The sequence below is a fragment of the Argiope bruennichi genome, chromosome 3 (assembly GCF_947563725.1).
Source record: "Argiope bruennichi chromosome 3, qqArgBrue1.1, whole genome shotgun sequence".
Classification (NCBI taxonomy): Eukaryota; Metazoa; Arthropoda; class Arachnida; order Araneae; family Araneidae; genus Argiope; species Argiope bruennichi.
This window is the reverse complement of record NC_079153.1, coordinates 66286390-66308247: the sequence shown is the minus strand read 5'-3', so window position 1 is coordinate 66308247 and position 21858 is coordinate 66286390. Positions and strand designations below refer to the sequence as shown.

The 21858-nt window shown below is 27.3% G+C and overlaps 2 protein-coding genes across 2 annotated transcripts in view; one reads left to right on the top strand and one right to left on the bottom strand.

Moving 5' to 3' along the window:
- Positions 1–457: 457 nt before the first annotated feature.
- LOC129962865 (DNA translocase FtsK 1-like) overlaps positions 458–21858 on the top strand; it is a 31083-nt gene continuing 9682 nt past the window's right edge. The window contains exons 1-3 of the mRNA XM_056076865.1: positions 458–578; positions 1644–1748; positions 2630–3863. Of these exons, the coding sequence (XP_055932840.1) occupies positions 573–578; positions 1644–1748; positions 2630–3863 (1345 nt within the window). The 5' untranslated portion in view covers positions 458–572. The remainder of the gene's footprint in view (positions 579–1643; positions 1749–2629; positions 3864–21858) is intronic.
- Positions 14684–20071, bottom strand: LOC129963719 (adult-specific rigid cuticular protein 15.5-like). The gene is made up of 3 exons (XM_056078239.1): positions 19731–20071; positions 16583–16687; positions 14684–15291 (listed from the first exon to the last, which is right to left on the bottom strand). Exons 1-3 carry the CDS (start codon positions 19806–19808, stop codon positions 14827–14829), a joined length of 648 nt encoding a protein of 215 aa, XP_055934214.1. The 5' UTR covers positions 19809–20071; the 3' UTR covers positions 14684–14826.

The window sequence follows — 21858 nt, the reverse complement described above, 5'->3', positions numbered from 1 at the left end:
TTTTTTTTTTTGTAACAGAAAATAATTTGATGGACAAGAAAAAAGTATTGAAAGTATTTCAGAATTTAAAGATTGAAGGAAATCCAGGAGTGAGAATTCAATGAAAAAGAAATCCACATTTGGAGAAGAAGAAACTGCCCACAACCTTACATCACTTTCTCTGCGTTGGGGAAAATAGGCAATTGTGTGTAGGGAGGGATTCCTTGTTACGTTTTGGCCGGTCCACACCTTTCACCGTTATAAGGCAGAACTCGGCCTTTCCCATCTGCCTATCAAGGTCGATTGCTGATTAGACGGGAAGAAATTTAGATCAAGGTTTTGGAAAGGGAACTGACTTTTTCTTTCAGATGGGGGAAGAAAAGGCAGTTTTTGCTAATGAAAACAATATTGGGGAGGGGGGGGGGTAGTTGGCAAAGAAGCTGCTAACTGATGACAGAAATTTGGTGCACGTGATTGGCTCTTGACCAATGGTCGTTTAATGCGTAACACTCGTAAAACTGATAGTATAAATATAGTGGCTTGGTCTGGAAGTTTCATAGGTTTAGCAGCATCTGCAGACTTACAACTGAAACATGAAGGTAAGTTTGAAATGGCTTTTAAAATGAACTGTGCTGATTTTGATTTTATTAAAAAAAATTATTAGCATGTTATCTTTCCAATAAAATATGTTCTTAAATTATCTTTATTAGTAAGAAATTAATACATTTAATAGTATATTGACTAAGCACTTTTAGGAAATTAGAATAAACGAAACATTTTTTTAAATTATTATTTGTTATTTTTGGCCACTTAATTTATTTCTAATGCCTCAGAAATAAATGCATGCAAAATTAATATAATTATCTATTTATTGAGAAAGATCTAAAAATCTCAAATATTATCTTTATTTTCTATTTAATATGTACAATTTAAATATTTTAATAGAGATGTTTTATTGAATAGAATTATTTCATATAAAATAAACTTCCACGATCAGCCTCTAAATGCCAAAATATTAAATGGTTTCTGATAATTTTGTTAAAAATAATTTTCTCTTAAGTATTGAAGAATGTAAATGCATCCAAATTATTATAACTTTAATTGATCATTTGAAAAATTTAACAATATTAACTTAATAGACGTAATTAAATAGAACTTAACTTAGTAGACTTAAATTTAATTAAATAGAACTTAACTTAGTAGACTTAAATTTAATTAAACAGAACTTAACTTAGTAGACTTAAATTTAATTAAATAGAACTTAATAGACTTAAATTTAATTAAATAGAACATAAATTTAATTTAATAGCATTTAAATATAATCTTTTAAATTATTTTAAGTTTATGTTGCAAAAAAAACTCCACTATAATTATTATTCAATTATATACATGAATTTAAAAAATTACAATTTTTTATTGGGGAGAGCGAGAAGTTCATGTAGAAAATAATAGCGTTGTTAATCAATGTACTGTAATTGAAGGGAAGTATTTAACTGCTTTTCATTTTTTATAGCATATTGAGAAATGTTGATATATGATGAAAACTCTTTGATAAGACTAGGTTTTATAAATTAATAACATTTTCGCATAATTTTTGATACATATACAATGAATAAATATTACCTTTTCTACAATTTTTATTTAATTTATTGTGTCTCTTATAGGCCTTCATCTTGCTTGCCATTGTGGCTGTGGCTAAAGCCACAATTCCAGTTGCCCCTGTAGCTTTAGCTGAAACTGGAGCTAGCGCACAATTCCGAAGTGAAGATGTAAGCATTTATTTTTTTTTTATCAAATATATTAAAAATATATAATATCAATTATTAATAAAACTTAGATGCAATTTAATTATATATTAGCATGTGTTTTACATTTAGAATTAAAAAAAAATATTTAGTAAGTGTTTTTTTGAACACTAATCCTATTTATGTCAATATACTTATTTAAAATATTAAAAATTATGCACAGACATAATTTTTTAAACCGCATGTGTTTTAAAATTAAATTAAAAGCTTTAATAAATAATCAATGAAATGATTTTATAATAATTTATTATTATTTTAATAAAAGTAATATACATTTTATTGATCCATTTTATTTGGAAATGTTCAAATTATTTTAAGAAAATAATTTGAATAGCATTTGTTATGACTAATTTCATTTTAAAGAAACTGAAAGAATTGTTTAAATTAGACAGATGGAATAGATAATAATATATTCTACTTTTAATAAAAAAATGAAAGTTTCTTGAAAAGTTTTAATAATAATTTTCTTTTTTAAATTTATTAAGGATGCATTCAACATATTTTCTCCTTTCCAAAGTCCTTCTTTTTATCGAACGAGTTTCAAAGATATTCATTATGCTTTAATATATACAATATTCCTATTTTATTTATTCAGATATTTTTCAGATTCTTAAATCATTTATAATATGTTATGTTAAATTCCATCTATTTTGAAACCCGTAAAGAAAATCTATGAATAATTTCAAATAAAAGACTTTTTGCAAAAATTATTAAACACATTGTTCCCTTCATTTGGTAAACACATATTACTTTCAAAGAAGATCTCATTTAAATATGAGACATCTTTTATGGATCTCTGAGTTATGAGGATTTTTATTTATTATGAATACTATTTGTTTTTATAGAGTCTCGGTAACTACAACTTTGGCTACAATGAAGATCACACTTCAGGAGGTACTTTCCGAAGGGAAGCTGGTGATGCCTATGGAAATGTTGCAGGTTCTTATGGTCTTAGAGATGCCGATGGTCGAATCCGAATCGTTAACTACGTAGCTAATGATGACGGTTTCAAGGCCGATATCAAAACGAACGAACCTGGTGTGGAGCCTAAGGATCCAGCTGATGCCACCATCAACAAAGCTGAAACAGTCCTTGTTCAGTCAGCCGTTGCAGTCCCAGCTCCTGCTCCAGTTGTTGCAGTCCCAGCAGCTGAGCCTGTAGCATACCAAACGGAACAAGTTGCAATCGCAGCCCCTGTATTTCCAGCAGCCGCAGCTGTCCCAGTAGCTAAAACTATTTCCCAGCCTGTTGCTGTAAAAACCGAGCAAATCTCTGTTCAAGCTCCAATTGCAACTACTTATAGTTTCCCTGAGCCCGCTGCTGTACCAGTAGCCAAAACCCAGACAACTGTTGTTAGCACTGCCGAAACCAGACCAGTTACATATGCTTTCCCACCTGCAGCCCCAGTTCCAATTTCTAAAACTGCTACCATCACCGAAACTAGACCAATTTCTTACGCATTCCCTGCCCCTGCAGCTGTACCAGTTGCTAAAACTGCAACAATTACAGAAACCAGACCAATCTCTTATGCTTTCCCAGCCCCTGTAGCTGTTCCAGTTGCTAAAACCCACACTACTGTCACTGAAACCAAACCTATTCCTTATGCATTTCCAGCTCCCGCTGCTGCCCCAGTTGCCAAATCTTCAAGCACCACCATAACTCAAACTGGACCAGCCACTTATGCTTTCCCTGAACCTGCAGCTGTGCCAGTTGCCAAAACAATTGCTCAAGCTCCAGTTGCTGTAGCAGCTGCAACTCCAGTAGCATACAGCTTCCCTGCCCCAGCAGCAGTTCCAGTTGCCAAATCTTCTACCATCACATCATATGCTGCTGCTCCAGTTGCCCCTATTGCATATGCTGCCCCCACTTCTAAATTTGCATACTCTACTCAAGTAATTAACAGCGCACCTGCAGTGAAAGCCTTCGCTTATGCTCCCCGTTATGCTCTGAACCCATATCTTAATACATACTCCGCACCCTTCTACAGGCCTATCTATTCACCAGCTGTAGCTTCTTTCGCAGGTCCCATTCCTTATTTCAACAATATTGAATACCACGGATACCCTGTTGTTAAGAAATAAACTGTGACTGTGCCAAACGAATTCTGACCTAATAAGTCCTGGTGACTTTGTTCCTCATGTCAGTTGTGATTCTGTTTTGTAAGCTTTCTTGTTCAATAAAAGTTTAATTTAAGGCATATTGTTTCAAATTTTTGAGTCCTATGGTAGTGCTTCAATTCTTACACACAATTTAAATAGACTTAATTACCTTAGAAATTATAATTTACATTTAAAAACCTTTAAATAAATGCAAAATTGGTGTTGAAATTTAGAATTTTGAAAAGATGCAATAAATTCTTAAATAATTTTTAAATTCTAAATTTTTTTTTTATGATTTTAATTTCAATTTGAATCAGAGGACTAATATATGATGATCCGTCAATTCAATAAAGATATATTTCTTTTGCTCTAATTTTATTTCTGAACCACGGAAACAAGAACATAAATATTTCGAGACTTTAGAACAGATAGCAATAATTAACAGATTCTCGTGGTTAAATTTTTATTCAGATAATATATGAAATGCTAATTTATTTAAATTACATACAAAAATGATAAAAAAATGAAACTTTTATAATTAAAAGTAATAATGTTTCTATGCAACTATTTAAAATTTTTTGAATCTTTAATTCTGAAATATTTTTTTTCTCTCAATTGCTTTTTACATTTAATATTCCTAATTAGGCAAAATAATTTATTCTTTTAAGTGAATTCTTTTATTTCTGCGCTGAAAATTAATGCGGCACTTTTTGATGTGAAATAAAAGTTTGAAATTAAATTGGGAAAAACTCAAATAGAGTATCGCCAACCATTATTCAGAAGTTTTAAATAGTTTCTTATTCATTAAACTTGATAATAAATTCAAATTGCTACTATATCTGATATTGCATATTAGAAAAGAAAATCAAGCTTATAAATATTTTAAATATTGTAAATTTACCTTTTGAGATTGAAAAGCCTTTAAACATTTATAATTTGTGTGAATTATTGTATAAGCAAAACTGCATTGCAAAATATTCTGAATGAAAAACAAGTTCTTTCTTTAAATTAGTAATTCAAAAAATTAAAAACATTCTCGAGTAAAATCTCTGTTTAACTGAGCATTTTGTTTTGTTTAAAGCTACATATAAACAGTCATGCAATAAAAAAAAATCACACTTCTAGATTATTTATTTTAAGATTATTCAGATTTTAGCTTTACGTTATTAGTAATTTATTGTGCACCATATTACAATTACTCTAATTTTAATTTCATACTGTCAGAAAAACAAACTAACTACAAAACGTAGCCCAAAATCACCTATGATACTTCAGAGCAGTTTTAGTAACAAACTGGAAATGCTTTAAATAATAATTAGTTGAAAACTTCATATTTAAATCCACATAAAGTGGAACGCAGAATAAAACTTATCAAAAGTATCTTGAACCAATCCGGTAGATTTTTCATAAATAATGTTACGAATTTTAATTTCAATTTTTTTTAATATCCTAAAATCCTTCATGGAAATGAGATTTCAGCTCTAATGCACTAACAGTATCAGAGTGTTTTTTTATTTAAATAAAAAGTTCGATTTGTATGTATGCATTTAATTAAGAATAAGAATATTAAATATGTAAGAATATTTAATAATATTTAATTTAATGAATATTTAATTCTTATATAAGAATAAATATGATTTCTCTTGAATGCCCTGTCTTAGTGTTGTATAGAGATTACAATGAACACATTTTTAAATATCAATTTCAAAAGCTTACATTATTTATTTCTCTAGACATTGAAGCTGCATATTCGAAGCAAAAATAATTCATTATAAGGATCCGATTAACTAGTATGTTATTAAGTTTCTTTTTAAATTGCGTTCTTGAATTTAAAGAATAAGAATAGTTATAAGATAATTAAATAAAATTATTATTTCTTTTGCTTAATTTCTGCTTTACTATAAAATTGTTTACATTTTTAATATATATATGCTCAATAAAATAAGATTAATGTATTATATAGTTCCAGCTGCAAGCTCTTTGATATTAAAAAAAAAAGAATATTTTTAATAATAAAGTCTAACATAATCTTTTGAAATTTCTCTTATTTCTCATAATTAATTAAAAAAATTATTAAGTGACAAAGATTTCCTTTTTGTTTTATAAGAATGTTATTGATCCAAAATATTAATTAATTAAATAAAATTTGTAATTTGTAATTTTTAATAATAAAGTCTAACAAAACATTTTACCTTTTCTCATATTTCTGATGATTAATTTAAAAATATTATTAATTAAATTATAAATATTTCATTTTTGATTGTATAAGAATGTTTTTAATCCAAAATATTAATTAAAAAAAATAAATTTTTTATTTGTTAAGTGAAGTCAATTGAATTAATTTTTTAAATAAATTTCCTACATTTAAAAATTTAACTAACATTGAATAGTGAAAAAATGCTATATACTAAAATATAGAGAAGTAAAATCAGGTTAATCTAATGTTGATTCTATATAAAATAATTTTTAAAAAATCTTTATTAAAAGCTCATTTTTGTATTAAATTTTTTGAATTTTGAATTTTTTTTTGAATTTTTGAATTTTTTTTAACAAAATAAAGGATTTTTGTACTGTTGATATCTACTTAATAGATAAATTGAACGAAGTTTAATATATTGACATTAGTTCTTTCCTATCGGATATTAAAGATTCTCTATTTTCAGATATTAAAGATATTTTTCTAGGTCTATTTTGAAGCAACAGCCTACAATTTTTATTCAAACTACGTTATTGCTTTAGTCAATGTCATTGAAGTTAACAAATAAAACAAAAGACTTTCAATGCCATTATTAATTAATTGATTTAAAAGAATTTATAATAGACAATATAACAGGTAAAAAATCAGGACTGCGACAAACACAATCACACGACGGCCTCACTTCTTTCAACTCTATTTTCACACGACACACATTCACAACAAAAATTACACGAAAAGCCTTCTACCGGAAAAATCCCCTGAAATTCGTCCTTGTTGGCCATTCTTATTGAATACAGAATTAATTAGCCGCTAAAGAAGCGTAGGCTATAAGAGAGGAGTCTTTACCTTGTTTGGAACGTCCATAACAGCAACTTTTTTGATCACACCCTGTTCGATTCTTTTATATCAAGTTCCTCCTCCAAAGAAGAATAGTGTAGGATTGTGATGTCACCATCATCGATAAGTAACAATCACGGGACTGATAATTTTTCACATCATAATTACCAGAGCAATATAAACAAAATAACTGTAATTATGGTGCATGGTGTAAGATAGCCCGATTATTATTATTATTATTTGAGAGAGATGGGCTGGTGCTTGTATTTAATGGTGAATTCTCGCACCGTGGAGGTGGAAAACTGCTTTATCGGGTTGGTTGATTTAATTGAAAGTAAAAATTCTTAACCTTTTGGTATGAATCTTTAGAACTTTCAACTGTTAAATGAATGGGGAATGAACTTTAGATGATGCTTATTAAAATAATCTAGACTTCATAGAAGTTGGCTTTGCTGAATTCATCAATTTTTATGTCCCAACATTCCTACGCAACAGCTAAATGAAGCTCACTGTCAACAGTTTTAGAAACTGTCTGATGATGCCTTAAAAAAAAAAAAAAGTGAAACACTCATTTTTTGTTTGCAAATAAAGGAGTGCATGTTTTAGTTCCGTTGAAAATACAGAAGTGAGACAGACTAATTTTACAAACATATCTTTGTATTAGTCGAATTTTGAACTAACATATAAAGCTCCTTTTTAAATAGCATTTTATTTGTCTGATAAAGTTTGATGATATATCATTTTTTAGTGCTAATATACAAGAAATAGGCCTTTTCGATTTTATTTGATTGAGTTGAAATCTATTGTGAATAACTATTGCTGAAAATAATTATTAAATAAACAATCTAAATATTTAATAAGGCACTTTTATAAAAAGTGAAACACTCATTTCATGTTTGGAAATAGCCTAGCATATTTTTCATATGTACTGGGGAGTTAAAATTCTGTAGATTACTACAAAAAACAAAAAAAAAACAGAGGTGAGACAGAATAAATTTACAAACGTATCTTTATATTAGTCGAATTTTGAACTAACATATAAATCCCTTTTCTTAATAACGTTTCGTTAGTCTGAAAAAGCTTGTAGATACACTGTTTTTAATTTTAACATACAAGAAAGAGGCATTTTCAATTTTATTTGATTGAGGTGTAATATGTTATGGAAAATTTGATTGAGTAGTAATATGTTATCAAAAACAATGAATGAATGTTTTATGAATTGTTTAGGAATATTTTTCCCGAGTGAAATTAAAAATTATTTTCTTTTGTGACTATAATAATTTGAAAACCAAATATTTACATTCCTTAAAAAAAAGAAAATCACTGAAAAATAAAACAGATGATTTATCTGTCTAAGAATAAATGTTTGATCATAAAGTACTTATATTAAAAATCTAATTATTTGATTTTTTAAAAAAAAAGTGAAATGCTATGAAAAAATTACTACGAGGAAAATGCATTTTGATAAGAACTCTACTGTAATAAAAAGAATTAAATCGATTGTCCAAGAAGAAAAAAATTCATGGAATGACAATCCTAATAAAGGCATGATTCCTTTCCATAAAATTGTTGAACTTCAAAATTTTAATTATTATTGTTTTAATTGCAGTAGAATTAGATATTGCTACAAAAGATATTTCAATTTCTTTCTTATATATATTTTTTCTATAAATTAAAGATTAAAATGTAAAGAATTAAGATGAAGGATAAATAAAAAATATTTTCGACTTTAATGTGGAGGTACAAAGTTTGACTTCTCTAGACGGTACTCCATATATCAAACGCAATTTCTGTTGTCAATTATATTTATCTGAGTTTTACATTTTGCCTTTATTGACTGAAAAAAAAACTACTTTGCATTTTCCAATTTTTAATGAAATTTTCTCTCATCTTTTCCATTATAAGTATCGCAGTCTCTGTAAGTTTGCATACAGTTAAAATGCAAGATAAATGACAAATAGTTTCAGCTTTAAAGCGGAAGTACAATGATTAACTTCTCTTGATGGTATTCCATATATCAAACGCTTCTATCGTTGTAAATTATATTTATCGGAATTTTACATTTACATTTACTAGGAAAGAAATTATTTTGCACTTGTCTGTCACTACTTTTAAATAAATTTTTCTTTTATCTTGTCAAGATTACTATTATAAGTATCCAAGGTCTCCCTAAATTTTCATGAAATTAAAATCTAAGATAAATGACAAATATTTTCAACTTTAAAGTGGAGTTACACAGATTAATTTCTCTAGATGGTATTCCATATATCAAACGCTTCTATTGTTGTTAATTATATTTATCAGAGTTTTACACTTTACTTTTATTGATAATAAAAACTATTTTGCAACTACTATTTGTCTGTATCCTATTTAAAATGAAATTTTCTCTCATATTTTCAAAATTACGATTATAAGTATCCCAGGAGTCTCAAAGTGTGCATTAAATTAAGACGTAAGATAAATGACAAATATTTTCGACTTTTATGCGGAGATACAAAGATTAATTTCTCTAGATGGTACACCATATATGAAACGTTTCTATTATTGTTATCAGAACTTTATATTTATAGGAACTTTACACTTTTTTTACCTGGAAAAAAACTCCTTTGCATTTGTCTGTCTCCAATTTTAAGTAAAATTTTCTCTCGTCTTGTCAAAATTACCATTAAACGTATCCCAGGTCTCTCTAAGTTTGCAGTGCTCTCCTGCAGAAAAGCACGTCGGATTTAAATATAACCTCTGACACAGAAGTTCTGAAAAAAGTAACCGCATAAAGGGTTAATTCGGACCGATTTATTCTTTTGTATTAAAACAATCACTCTTCATTTCCATATAGTGAAAGGACATTTTGTCGGAAGCGTGAGTTTGGAAGCCATGACACTTTACCAACACGGATGGAATCACGACGACCCTATTAAGTTATGGCCAGACGAAAATCATCTTCTTGAATTTTAGGTCGTTTTCCATGTATCTAAGTCAAGGTTTAACCAAAAGAATGTACCACTGTAAAAAAATTTAATACGTTGGTGGACATCGTCACGTTTTTTTTTCTGCTATGGAATTTATGGGATATGAAATAAACGCAAAGAGTGCAATTTTGAATCTTTATATGATTTGCGTTGGTTGGATTCTAGCAAGAAATAAATCTTCATTTAGAAACTCCTTGGAATGTTATTTGTGTGCAAATAAATTGTTGATAAATCTTCCCGGAATACATAAATAATAAAATTTATTTGAATAGCAAATGTTCTATGTTAATTTAGGGTTGCTTATCATTCGAGGATTGTCAATGAAATTCTGAAATTAATCATCTTTATCCACAAGTAAACTTTTAATTAAAAAAATATTATTTCTCTTCTTGAAGGATATTTATTAATGATAAGTCCAGCATGGATGGTGTTCATTTTTTTCAAGCGTGCTTTTCTTTATTTTATGAATGATGCATTCTATTTAGCTTTTCTTTAATAGACAGATGTCAGAACGTTTTATAAACCTGTTATTTTATTAAAGGATGCACATATTTTATCATTCATCATGATTTCTTCTCAGTAAACTCAGAATATTATGCAGTTGCGGATGCCTGACTAGTCAGACTAGGCAGCTGTTTAGGATAGCAAGGTAGAAGAAGACTGTGTCCCCTCATAAATCCATTAAAATAATATTGATAGCCTAACTATTAAATAAGTAAATTTATAAAAACGAATGATAAAATATAAGGATAATATAAAAACTCTTTCAGTTACAATTGATTCCCATTCGTTTCATTATATTTACTAAGTTATTACAATATAAGCAAACATCAGGCGTTTTTTGAAATAATTGCGAATGAGAATGCGAATGCCAAAATCGCGGGACATGAATGGAATAAATGAATAAAAAATATTCGTTTGCACAATGTTACTGACATAAAATAATTTACCTAAAATAAATCATTAACATGATATTAAAATAAGACAAAATAATATTAACATGTGAAACTAAATTGATAAGTTTCTTAAAAAAGATACCTTTTAATTAGCTACTTAGGGTAACTGACTTATATACTGATACTATAATTTCTAAGAAATTTATGTAAATGGTTTATTTTTATTTCGGTATATTTTATTAATGCTGATATTTATGCTTTTCGAAGAAAAGAGAAAATTTGGCTCAAATCCAAATATCGATTTTCTTGAAATATACATCTTGAGAAATATCAATTAGAAGATGTGAGTTATTTTTACTTACAATATTAATTGCCTTTTCCCGATTTAATAAAGCAATATTTTCTATCCAGTATCCTTACATAATGGTTTAATAAATGACTTTTTTTAAATAAAGATTTTGACAAAGAAACCCTTCAGTGTTTTTCCTATATGTTTGGAGAATGCATTGTCAGCGTTAAAAGAATCGAACTCTAGATTCTGACAAATCTCTGTGTTCGTGATTTCTCTGAGTATGAAAAAGACTTTTTTGGAATTTTGTGTGAAACTTAGAGATAAACCGCTTAGAGATAAAAAATGAAATTTCTTGTAGAGAACTTTACATCAAATGTGCAGATTTCTGACAAATTTTAAACGAAAATGATTTTGAGAAAATCTATCTGTCGGGCTGTCTTAATACAAGTGAACATAATTATAACACGTAAAGAAATAGATAGATAAAATTGAATAGCAAATTGTTTCTGACATTCTTCTTTTCCATTTTTTTACTAGAAACTAGCCGTCTCTTGCCTACAGGTTGTTAGCTTGGAATATGGGTTGTTTACATCAATTAACTCGTTTATACTTTTGGTTTCTTCAACAAAATATTTTTATCTTTAAACAAATATAGAAATTGAAGCATTAATTTAGTTTTCTAATAAATGTTCTTTTTATTGTTGTGCATCAGCTTCTCTAATGGAGTCAATTCTCATGCGCCATAGTTTCATGGGACACAATTCTGTCGATGTTATCTAACATCAAATTATCTCGTACGTCATACTGCAATTTCATTTTCATATTCCTCACTCAAAACGCGCAATTTATTTTAGCATTAAATTATTTACATTTTGTGAGCACATAGAGTAGAATTTTAGATGTATAGAAACATTCAGCTGAAAAAAAAATTGAAAAATACTGAAAATAATCATGCAGTATATGCATTATTTACAAAAACGCCGGTGTCTTGACTTAGGGGTAGCCCGTCTTCTCTGTGATCTATACATCCAGGGTTCGAGTCCTGGTTCGGGCATGGGTGCTGGTTCCCTGTGCTCTATTTTTAAGGTGTGTGAAAGATTCCCTTTGCAAAAAGGGGCTGTTCAAGAAGTCAGACTTCTACCTTCGGTTGCTCAGGGGTCTTTACCCTCAGAAGCTACTGTGCCTCTTTCCGTGTTAACGCGGACACGATATCATCATCATTTAAACAAGCCAACATGATTTTTGCCAAACTGAAACATGCTGATAGAAGTTATTAAAAAAATAATAATATTTTATGCCACATATATTCTTTAATGTATTTGGTACCTCAGTGAGTTTTGTTTATAGATTCACAAAATGAAATTGAATAAGGAAATAAAAATTAATAGCAATATTACCAAAGATGCAAACAAAATAGTTTTATTCCCCAGTTTTTAGAAATAGAAGAAAGACAATTAAATAGGTGGGAAAACAATACAAATGGCTTGAACTTTCTTGCAACAATGAAGAGTATTATTGCAAATTATTCACACAAATATTTTTAAATAATTGTAAAAATCATGAAAATAGTAAACGATAACTAAATAAATATGATTGAATAGATAATTTTTTTAAATAATAAAATAGTGTAAAAATCCTTTTTGAGTAATAATTACGTTGAAAATTATTGTGGAAAAGTTCAATACTGCGATTGTTAGAAGGAGTGAATGATATTTCGAAAAATTTCTCTCAAGTGCACAAACATATATGCGTTTATTATTAGTAGGGATAATAAATGGGAAATTCCCACATTTTTAAACAATTTTTTGTTTTTAATTTCTTTTCCTTTTTGAATTAGTCCATATATCACTTATGCAAAAATTTATTCACAAGGAAATAAGATGACTGAATAAACAATAGCAATAAACTATAAACAAAATGATTTTAGGGCACTTTTATGGCAAATTAATAACCTTTTCAATTGTTCCTCTCTAAACCTAGTTCCGTTAAATATGAATTCCATTGGGTCGGCAAATGATAACATTGCATGATTACGAAAGATTATTATTGCGTTGTACTGTTATTAATGCGGAAAAGGAAGTGAAGTATAATGCATTACATAAATAGTGCATTCAAATTTACTTATGATTTTGCTATAAAAATTTTATGAGTTGAGCATCATCATATGTGTAAATAGACAATTACAACTAGACATTCTCAAATAATTTTTAATCTAAAAGCGTTTCTAACATTGAAAACTAACTGATTATGTAATTTAAGAGTATTAAATATGAAATCTTATGGGAATCGTGTCAAAATTTGATTTGTGAAATTCGAATTTTGAAAGTTAGTCAAATTGCCAAGCGATTGGGTTTATAACAATTATTACTGAGATATTTGTGCTATTTGTGCGTGATAGCGTTTAGAATTATTTATGCAAAGAGCTTATTTTTTATTATTTAATGCCACACAAAAGAAGAAAGATTTTTATTCTAACTGCTTTATTAATAAGATTTGAATAGCAAATGCAAATTTTTTTTCTTAATGAACAGGTGAAATTTAAAGAATTATTTAACATTCTCTAATATTTAAACAAATAAATTATCATTAAAGGAATAAAAGTGGATGACTCATTTGAATATATCATCACCATTCCCCATTCACTTGAATTACAAATTTTTTAAACAATATTATCATTTTAGTAGAAAAAGGAAATAAATCCTTTAACTTCTGATGGTGTTAGAATTTGAATATATTCATAACAAAATTCTACTTCTCGGGAAGATTTACTTAAATATTTCTTACTTTCTCAAGATTTTAAATTATTTGAAAAATAAAATAGTTGTACATTTTAAATTATTTTAATGAATTAAGAAATTTTACGATTCTGTATGAAAAATAATATATATATTTATGAATTTATATATATAATATATATACTTTTATATAATTTATATATAATTTTAGTTCACTTTTGTGGTGATTAAAATGTTTTGGCTAAAATTTGTTAATATTTCATATAAATTCTCAGTGTTATTCAAACAAATTATTATTACTTATTATTATTATTATTATTACTTCAATATTAATCGTACAAAAAGCAATATTCGTTTAAACTTTTATGAAATTTTCATTATAAAGTTTAATTACTAATATAATAAATTGTCTTTTCATCGAATTTTGATTTATTATAATTATCAAATTAGATTATATATTAGATTTTAATTTAAATAAATTATCATGAAGCAAAATAATTACAAATAATATGTCTGTGAGGATAATTTCGAAAGTTATAGATGAATTAAAAATTAAATTTTTGACAATTCCATATGAAAAGTAATTTGTATTTTAAAATATTTTGTCCAGACTTTCATTATTAGTAGAACATGTTTTTAAATAACTTTCTAAAATACTAGTAAAATACATTTTCTATAGCAATTGTTTCTTTATTAAATAAAATGTTATCGATTTTGTTATGCATTGGACCTCATGTTATGAGATGAAATAGGCTTAAAAATCATTAAGAATAGTTGCAAGCCATTACTAAAATATGATAACTTTTTTTCTTGTGTACGTGTATGTGTCTGAGAGAAACAGAAAAGTTATTTATCAACAACTCGTACACAGTCAAACAATTGGAAAATGAGAATTTTATTGATTCAATTTAAACTAACACCACAAATCAAAATTTGGCCTTTGATTTATTACAATAAACCATGTAAGTATGTGCGAACTAATCAAAGAATGGCAATTGGTCAACAAGTGGATGGAAATTATGGATAAATGTAATACCCATAATAAGGACTTCCTTTATTTGTAATGTAGGTGGTGCCTTTTGAAGTGAAAGGGGTTCCTTTGTAGTACCCAGCAGGAGAGTATGTCTGGTACAGCAAAGGAAATTGAGGGGATGCAGCATGGTGCAAGCTTGGAGCATAAAGAACTGGTTTGCTGACTACTGGTGATTGAACAATTGGTGCTTGAACAACTGGTACTGGTACTCCAGGTTTGTTGATGACAGTTGATGCAGGATCGTCAGGTGCTACTCCTGGTTCATTAGAATTAATGTTTGCTCTGAAGCCAGCTCCATCAGCAACATAGTTGACAACTCGGTAGCGCCCATCAGCATCTCTTAAACCGTAGGAACCGTATTTGTTACCCCAAGCATCACCGGTTTCCTTACGAAAGGTACCACCAGACGAATGGGCCTCATCGTATCCAAACTGATAATTGCCAATTCCCTATGAATATATATAAAAAATTGCAATGGAATATTGAAGAGAGGAAATTTAAAGAATTATTTCAGTGAAAAAATTTTATAGAAATTTTATAGAAAAAATGTGTGACTCATTTAAAAATGCACATTTGATATTCCCCTTTTTAAATCTGGGTACAGCCTGTCACACACACACACTATAAATTAGACGAATGAAATGTATTACGGTATACTAATATCAAAATTGTAGGCATGTGTGGAATTCTGAATCAAACTCACAAATTGGTAAAGACACTCCTTCAAAATACGTACCCAGTTTTACAATAAGTGCTAAGAAACAACTCAAAAAGCGGCTCTTATATACAAGTATACATTAACTGGCAATTAACATTTTAATGATAACTTGCGTGTAACTTTTGTAATAAATAACTCTCACAAATAAATAAAATCATTATACATTAATTTTTTTGTATTTATCTGCTTTGTTCCTTTTATTTTCGATAGAAATTGAAATTTATCTTTAGTCATTTCATTTACTCCTGTAAAAATGAGCTTACTGCGAATAACGATTGAGGAAAATAATGTCTGAACTTTTACTTATTAAGTTTATTAATACTTGTATTACCATTTTTTAAAATGAGCATTTAATGAAAATGAATTTCGTCCGCGTTATGAGGTTTATTACTTCAAAATAATTATAGTAATTATTGAGACATTCAGAGGTAAAGAAGAACCGATATCAAAATTGTCATGACAGATTCGATAATATTTTTATTTCTAAGGATGTGTTAAAATTGTTTAAAAGATTAAAAAAAATATTTAAAGTATCAAAGATACGAAGTAAATAAGGGAAAATAAAACAGGAGTCAAAAATACTATTTTGAAAACTTTTGAAATAATTTTATGGAGATCAATTCAAAAATTGTTTACGAAATAAATCGGAGATATGTTTTTAAATAGATCTGGGAAATAAATGAAAAAAAGAAGGGGGAAAATAAGTTCTTGGTTTTAAAACAAATGATTATGTCATTATTATGTTAATTTTGTTCTCTTTATACTCTATAGTTTATGAATTATGGGAATAATAATAATTGAAATAGTACATACTCATGAAATGAATTGGAAACAAATAATTGTTATTTTCCATATTTTATTTGTTATTATATTAAGTATTGTTATCTTATAAATCAAATGCTTCGAACAATTTTTTTAACAGGTTTTAACAAATAGTCTTCACAAAATACTTAAATAATTATCGATTCTAATTAAATTCATTATTTTAATATGATTTCAAATTCATAATCAAATACACTTACGTCTTGCGATTTATATTGTTGGCTAGTTCCAGTACTTATGTAATAAGGATAATTATATATGGCGGCTACTTGGGAAAGAACCACTGATAAGGTAAGGATGAACAACTGAAAAAAACAAATAGAAAAATAATAACTTTGTATCTTGTATTTTAACACTGAAAATGTGTATTGATAATAACAATTACACAATGTCACATATTTGTTATTTTCACACAATTTTTAACTATTATACTGTTAAAAAATAATATTTTCCTTTCTCATAAACTTGCTTAAAAATATAATTGGCATCTTAAATTTAGTTATTTGTTTAGAAAGTGTGATCCTGAAGAGGCATCTTAAAAAATAAAAGAATATTTTGACATCACATTTTTGCAAAAGATCCGAGTTAAATAATTTATATAAGTATTAATGAAAAAACTCTGCGGGCGTTTTTAAGATCAAATGAACTTTTTTGAATGTTACTAGCTCAATCATATTTATGTAATAATCATATTTATATGAAAAATTGCAACATATATAATCTGAATTTTTTTAAATCTTGCATATTCATGCCTTTTTCTAAGTGAAATTTTAATAATTTTTTATGAAAATTTGGAAGTTCTACATTATTTTGTTGTGTTTTCATTTGAGAATTCTTCACTCTTCAGATTTTATAAACCTCTTAAAATAATTTCTAGATTATTGATAAGAAACGCATGATTACAGTTCATAATTTGATCACAAAATTAATTTTTTATTTACTGAGCTGAAATAAATAATTTTATTTAACCAGTATTCAAAAAATCCCCAAATATCGATTCTTATTTTACTGAAGTGATTCATCGTTCTCAATTTTCTACTTATTGAGTCAAAATTTCCAAAAAGTATCTTTAATATTTCAGAAGTAATTTATATTTTAATTTGCGATGATAAATACGGAAGCAAATAGCAAACTGAAATGACTTTTTTCCATGTTATACTTTTTTTCATCTTCATATTATAAAAAAAAATATTAAGTGTTTCTTCCGACTTAAAATATAGTTTTGAAATGTTCTATGTATAAATAATACTGCATACATGGTGATTGATCGTTACATTATATAATTCAAATATTCTTTTTCTATATACAAGGTATAAAGTTATTTGCTTCTAAATTTTCTTATTTTGCTCTATACATGACAATAAAAAAGTTACATTAGATTTAATTTTAGATGTATCTTAAAATCCATTCACTGTTATGTATAATATATTTCAGTGAAACTAGAAATATAATTTAAAGCAAAAATATGCTCATTCAAAGAAGTGATTTTTTAAAAATAATTTTAACTAAAGAGTTTGATTAAAATTTTTCCGAAGGTTTCTTTATTTTAATACTTAAATACAATCAAAACTATTTCAATGAGTTTTAAAATAAAAATGTTTTGGAAAGACAAGGCTCGTTGAATATCTTTAATCATATGAATTAAATTATAAAATCAAAATATTTCACCTTTTAGAATTGACAGCTATTTAAAAGCCAACTGCTTAAAATATAAATTGGTAAAGTTCGATTAAAGCAGCCGAAACTAATTATTTAACAATTAAATTTTTCTAAATTAATAGAGATTATAAACTCAAATCTATATTTATGAAAAAATGTATTTATAAGATACATAAAACAATTTAGAAAAATATTGTACAAATCATCCTTTAATTAATAGTTAATATACTAAGGACGGAATAGACTTTACAATCTTTTGTTTTCAATATATATTATTTCTGTTATTTTCATAATATGTTTAAAATATGTTTAAATATTTTAAACATATTTAAATACAATTTTTAAATAGTTATATGTAGTTAGTTGAAAAAAATATTTTAAATTACTTTCCATTCAGATTACTTAAAAGGCATACAAATGATAATATTTTAATTTATTACAATTCCAATAATTCCCTTTTTTATGCAAAGCATCAAACCAAATTTAAAACAAAATTAAGACAATGCATATAATATTCTAAATCTAATGAGTATGCAACTAGTATTTCATGAAGAGTTAACAGCGAAACGGGAATTTAAAAAAAAATTCTGACGTTATTAATTGAAACTTTTTTATCTTCAATAGTTGAAAGTGCAATCCTGCAGTTCGTAGGCATTTTTTTTGAATTACGCACGGAAAGATTTAACAAATACTTCTTAATATTTTTAATAATTTACTTTGAATATTTTTTATTTGAAATGAAAGTTTGGCGAAATAAAATTGTGGAATATTAAATATTTAACAGTTAAATCAAAATAATATAATACCATTGACTTAAGAAAATGATTCCAATAATTAATAAATTAAAAGGCAATTCGACAATCCAATAATTTTGATAAATTAAAAATAACTTTAAAGCTGTTAGAATATCTGATTTAATAAATCATCAATCAAAGTAGATTAAATATTCATAAAAATATCAAAAATAATTTTCACAAAATATTCTTGCACGGAATAATTTAAAAAATTAAGTACCGCTAAAAAGCTCAAAAATTTTAAAGTGTAATTCTATTAAAAAATTATACTCTAAAAATGTCAAATGACTGCATTACGTTTGATTAACATTTTAAGAAAATACCAATTAATATAAACATATAATGCCATATTCGGTTTCCTAATGAAATAAATATTTTGGGAATATAGAATATGCATTAAATAAGTCAAAGATTTATTCTTATAAGTTGAAAGATCCTCCTAAATTATTGAGATATTGAATGATTGAATAAAATTGATTAGTGCAAGAAATTATTAATTAACTTAAAAATATAAATAAGTATACAGTTTCCTTGTTAAATTCAGAATTTGGAAATATAGGAAGTATATAATTTAAGACAAAGATTCAATCATCTGCCAAAATCATTTTTATGTCGAGTGATTGTCTAAAATCAATTGATACTTCAAGAAAATATTAGTTAACTTAAATATGTAATTACAAGTTCATTTTCCTTATAAAGTTGAAAGATTTTTTCTAAATCAGATTGTTGTTTTAGTAAAATAGATTATTATTTTTTTTTAAAAGGTGTTACTGGAAAAAAATATGCTTTAGCAACTGATACAATAATCATAAAACTATAATAATGAAATTTTAAATTTTAAAATATAAGACATGGATATGATAAGGATATATATTTGTCATGCAGAATATCCTACCTGAATCATGGTGATGCTGAGTGGCACTGTCAGTTTCATCGACGACACAATGATGTCCCTTACTTGTATATATACCATCGACCCTCCATTAATTAAAAACAGGGCGAGGACCCTCCTGATACATAATAATTGTCATCAACCATAGTGGGTAGCAGATTTCCATCTATTCCAAACTGGGCAACGTGAGTGGCTAGGCGGGAGAGTGACCGTGGTAGGATGGAAGGTCAAAATTACGTTTTTTTCTGTCTCATCTTTTGTGAATCTTTTCAAAAGACCATTAACCGTGCGATGCTGTAGAGAAAAGAAAGTACACCTCGTAACTTGGGAGAGCACATTCACAGTAAATAAAAAGACGAGCTCTCCCCTCAAGGATGTTAAACAAAAGAAGAAAATCGCATAATGTTCCAACAATTATGGAACAAATGTTCATTAAGACCTTATGAAACATTACCATTTTCCTTTTCCTTTCCTTCCAAGCATGCTTACGTTATTTATATTTGTTTTTATGCTCATTTCGGGATGTTTGGATAACGTAATGTGCTTTGTTTTGATGCGCACTTGGAGTTTATGGTTTAGCAGAAATGTGCTTCAGATATGAACAAGGAACATGCTTAAATAAAGCCATATAGTAAACGTTTTACAGTTTAGGTACTTAAAGGTTAGTTTTTTATTGATAGTTAATTCTTCCGTGATGGCTCTTTGTCTGTTGATTTCAAGGTATTCTATGAATGAGACGTATTCTTCCATTTAATGCTTTGAATTGAATTCAACATTTAAAATTGCTTCATTATTTAATTATAGTATAATATTAGTATGCTTATCTAATAGTTATTCAACCTTTTTCTTACTAGTGCAGTAAAAACAATACTATCATAGATTTTGATTGAACAAATTGCATAAGAAATTTTAAGGGAAATCGTTTGAAGAAAAAGCCATTGCCATGCTCAATTTTTTTTTGAAGGGAAATGTTTGGTTAAAATTTTAATTTTATTCAAATCATAAGAATTAAAGCTGTTTTAAAAAATAAATATATTTATAAATATATTTTACGGCTATATATTTATGACGAGACTATTATATTTAAAATATATTTTCTACAATGAATGAATTTGTCATATTTTACTACACCTTTATTGTCACTTTTTATTGGCGTTCTCATATAGGCAACCTTGTTTAAAATCGATTTACGATTTTAAATATTGATTGTGAATAATATATGTTATTAAATCCTTTATAATAGCCTCATCTAAGTGATCTGACTTCTTTCAATTTTTATTTTATTTTTAGAATATTGTTTATCTGATAACAGTATGGATAATCAAATGAACAGATTTTCTTCATTTGTGAGGTAATTTGGAGTTGTTTTCACAAAGATGTTTTAAGACTAGCTTTGTAAAGGGTTCTAAAACTAGAGCACATTACTGTTCTTGAAGCAATTGCGTCGGCAATCTTAATAATTTAAAATTCCAAGTGGCATTATTGTGTTAATATCAGTTCTTAAAATTTATTTTACATGATTAAACTTTGCAGGCGCATTAGGGCCGTGGTGACTTACTGGGTGTGGTGACTTAATCTCAGCATCGGGGCTGGATAGTTCAAGGTTCGATATCCCATTCTACCGAAGAACCGGCGTATAAGTAGTCCTTATGCACGTTAAATCCGTCGGGGTCAAATGCCTTTCTGCTGTCGTGGTGCGGAAGATTGGAGAGGGGGTGCCAGCTCAGGTGTCGTTCTAGTCATCTGACCGTGGTTCAACGTTTACAACGTTTCTTATTCTGCAATTAATAATATTGCTTTGTTTTTAAATAAATTTAGAGTTTGGTTTATAAGTAAAAAAAAATAAATATTACATAAAATTTTTGTTTACAATTTCATGTAAATGCTCGAATAATGACTTATCCTGGAATCTAGAAACCTATTATGAGTTATCAGTCATATTTAGCTTTATGGAGAAGACAACTTAGGAAGAAAAGTTTTTGAAATTTATTTGATGAATCTTTTATTTTTCATGCATAAAAACATAAATTTAAAAAAATAAGAATTGGACATTTTAAATCAATAATATGATTACACTTTTAGGCATTTTAATTTTATTTATGAACTAATAGATTGCCTTCTTATGAGATTT

Excerpts from the sequence above, each read along its gene's own strand:
- LOC129963719 (XM_056078239.1), bottom strand. The coding sequence starts at position 19,808 with ATGGTATATATACAAGTAAGGGACATCATTGTGTCGTCGATGAAACTG. Across the intron at positions 16,688-19,730 it reads TCAGCATCACCATGATTCAG|TTGTTCATCCTTACCTTATC; the intron begins GTAGGATATTCT and ends TGTTTTTTTCAG. Across the intron at positions 15,292-16,582 it reads AACAATATAAATCGCAAGAC|GGAATTGGCAATTATCAGTT; the intron begins GTAAGTGTATTT and ends ATATATTCATAG.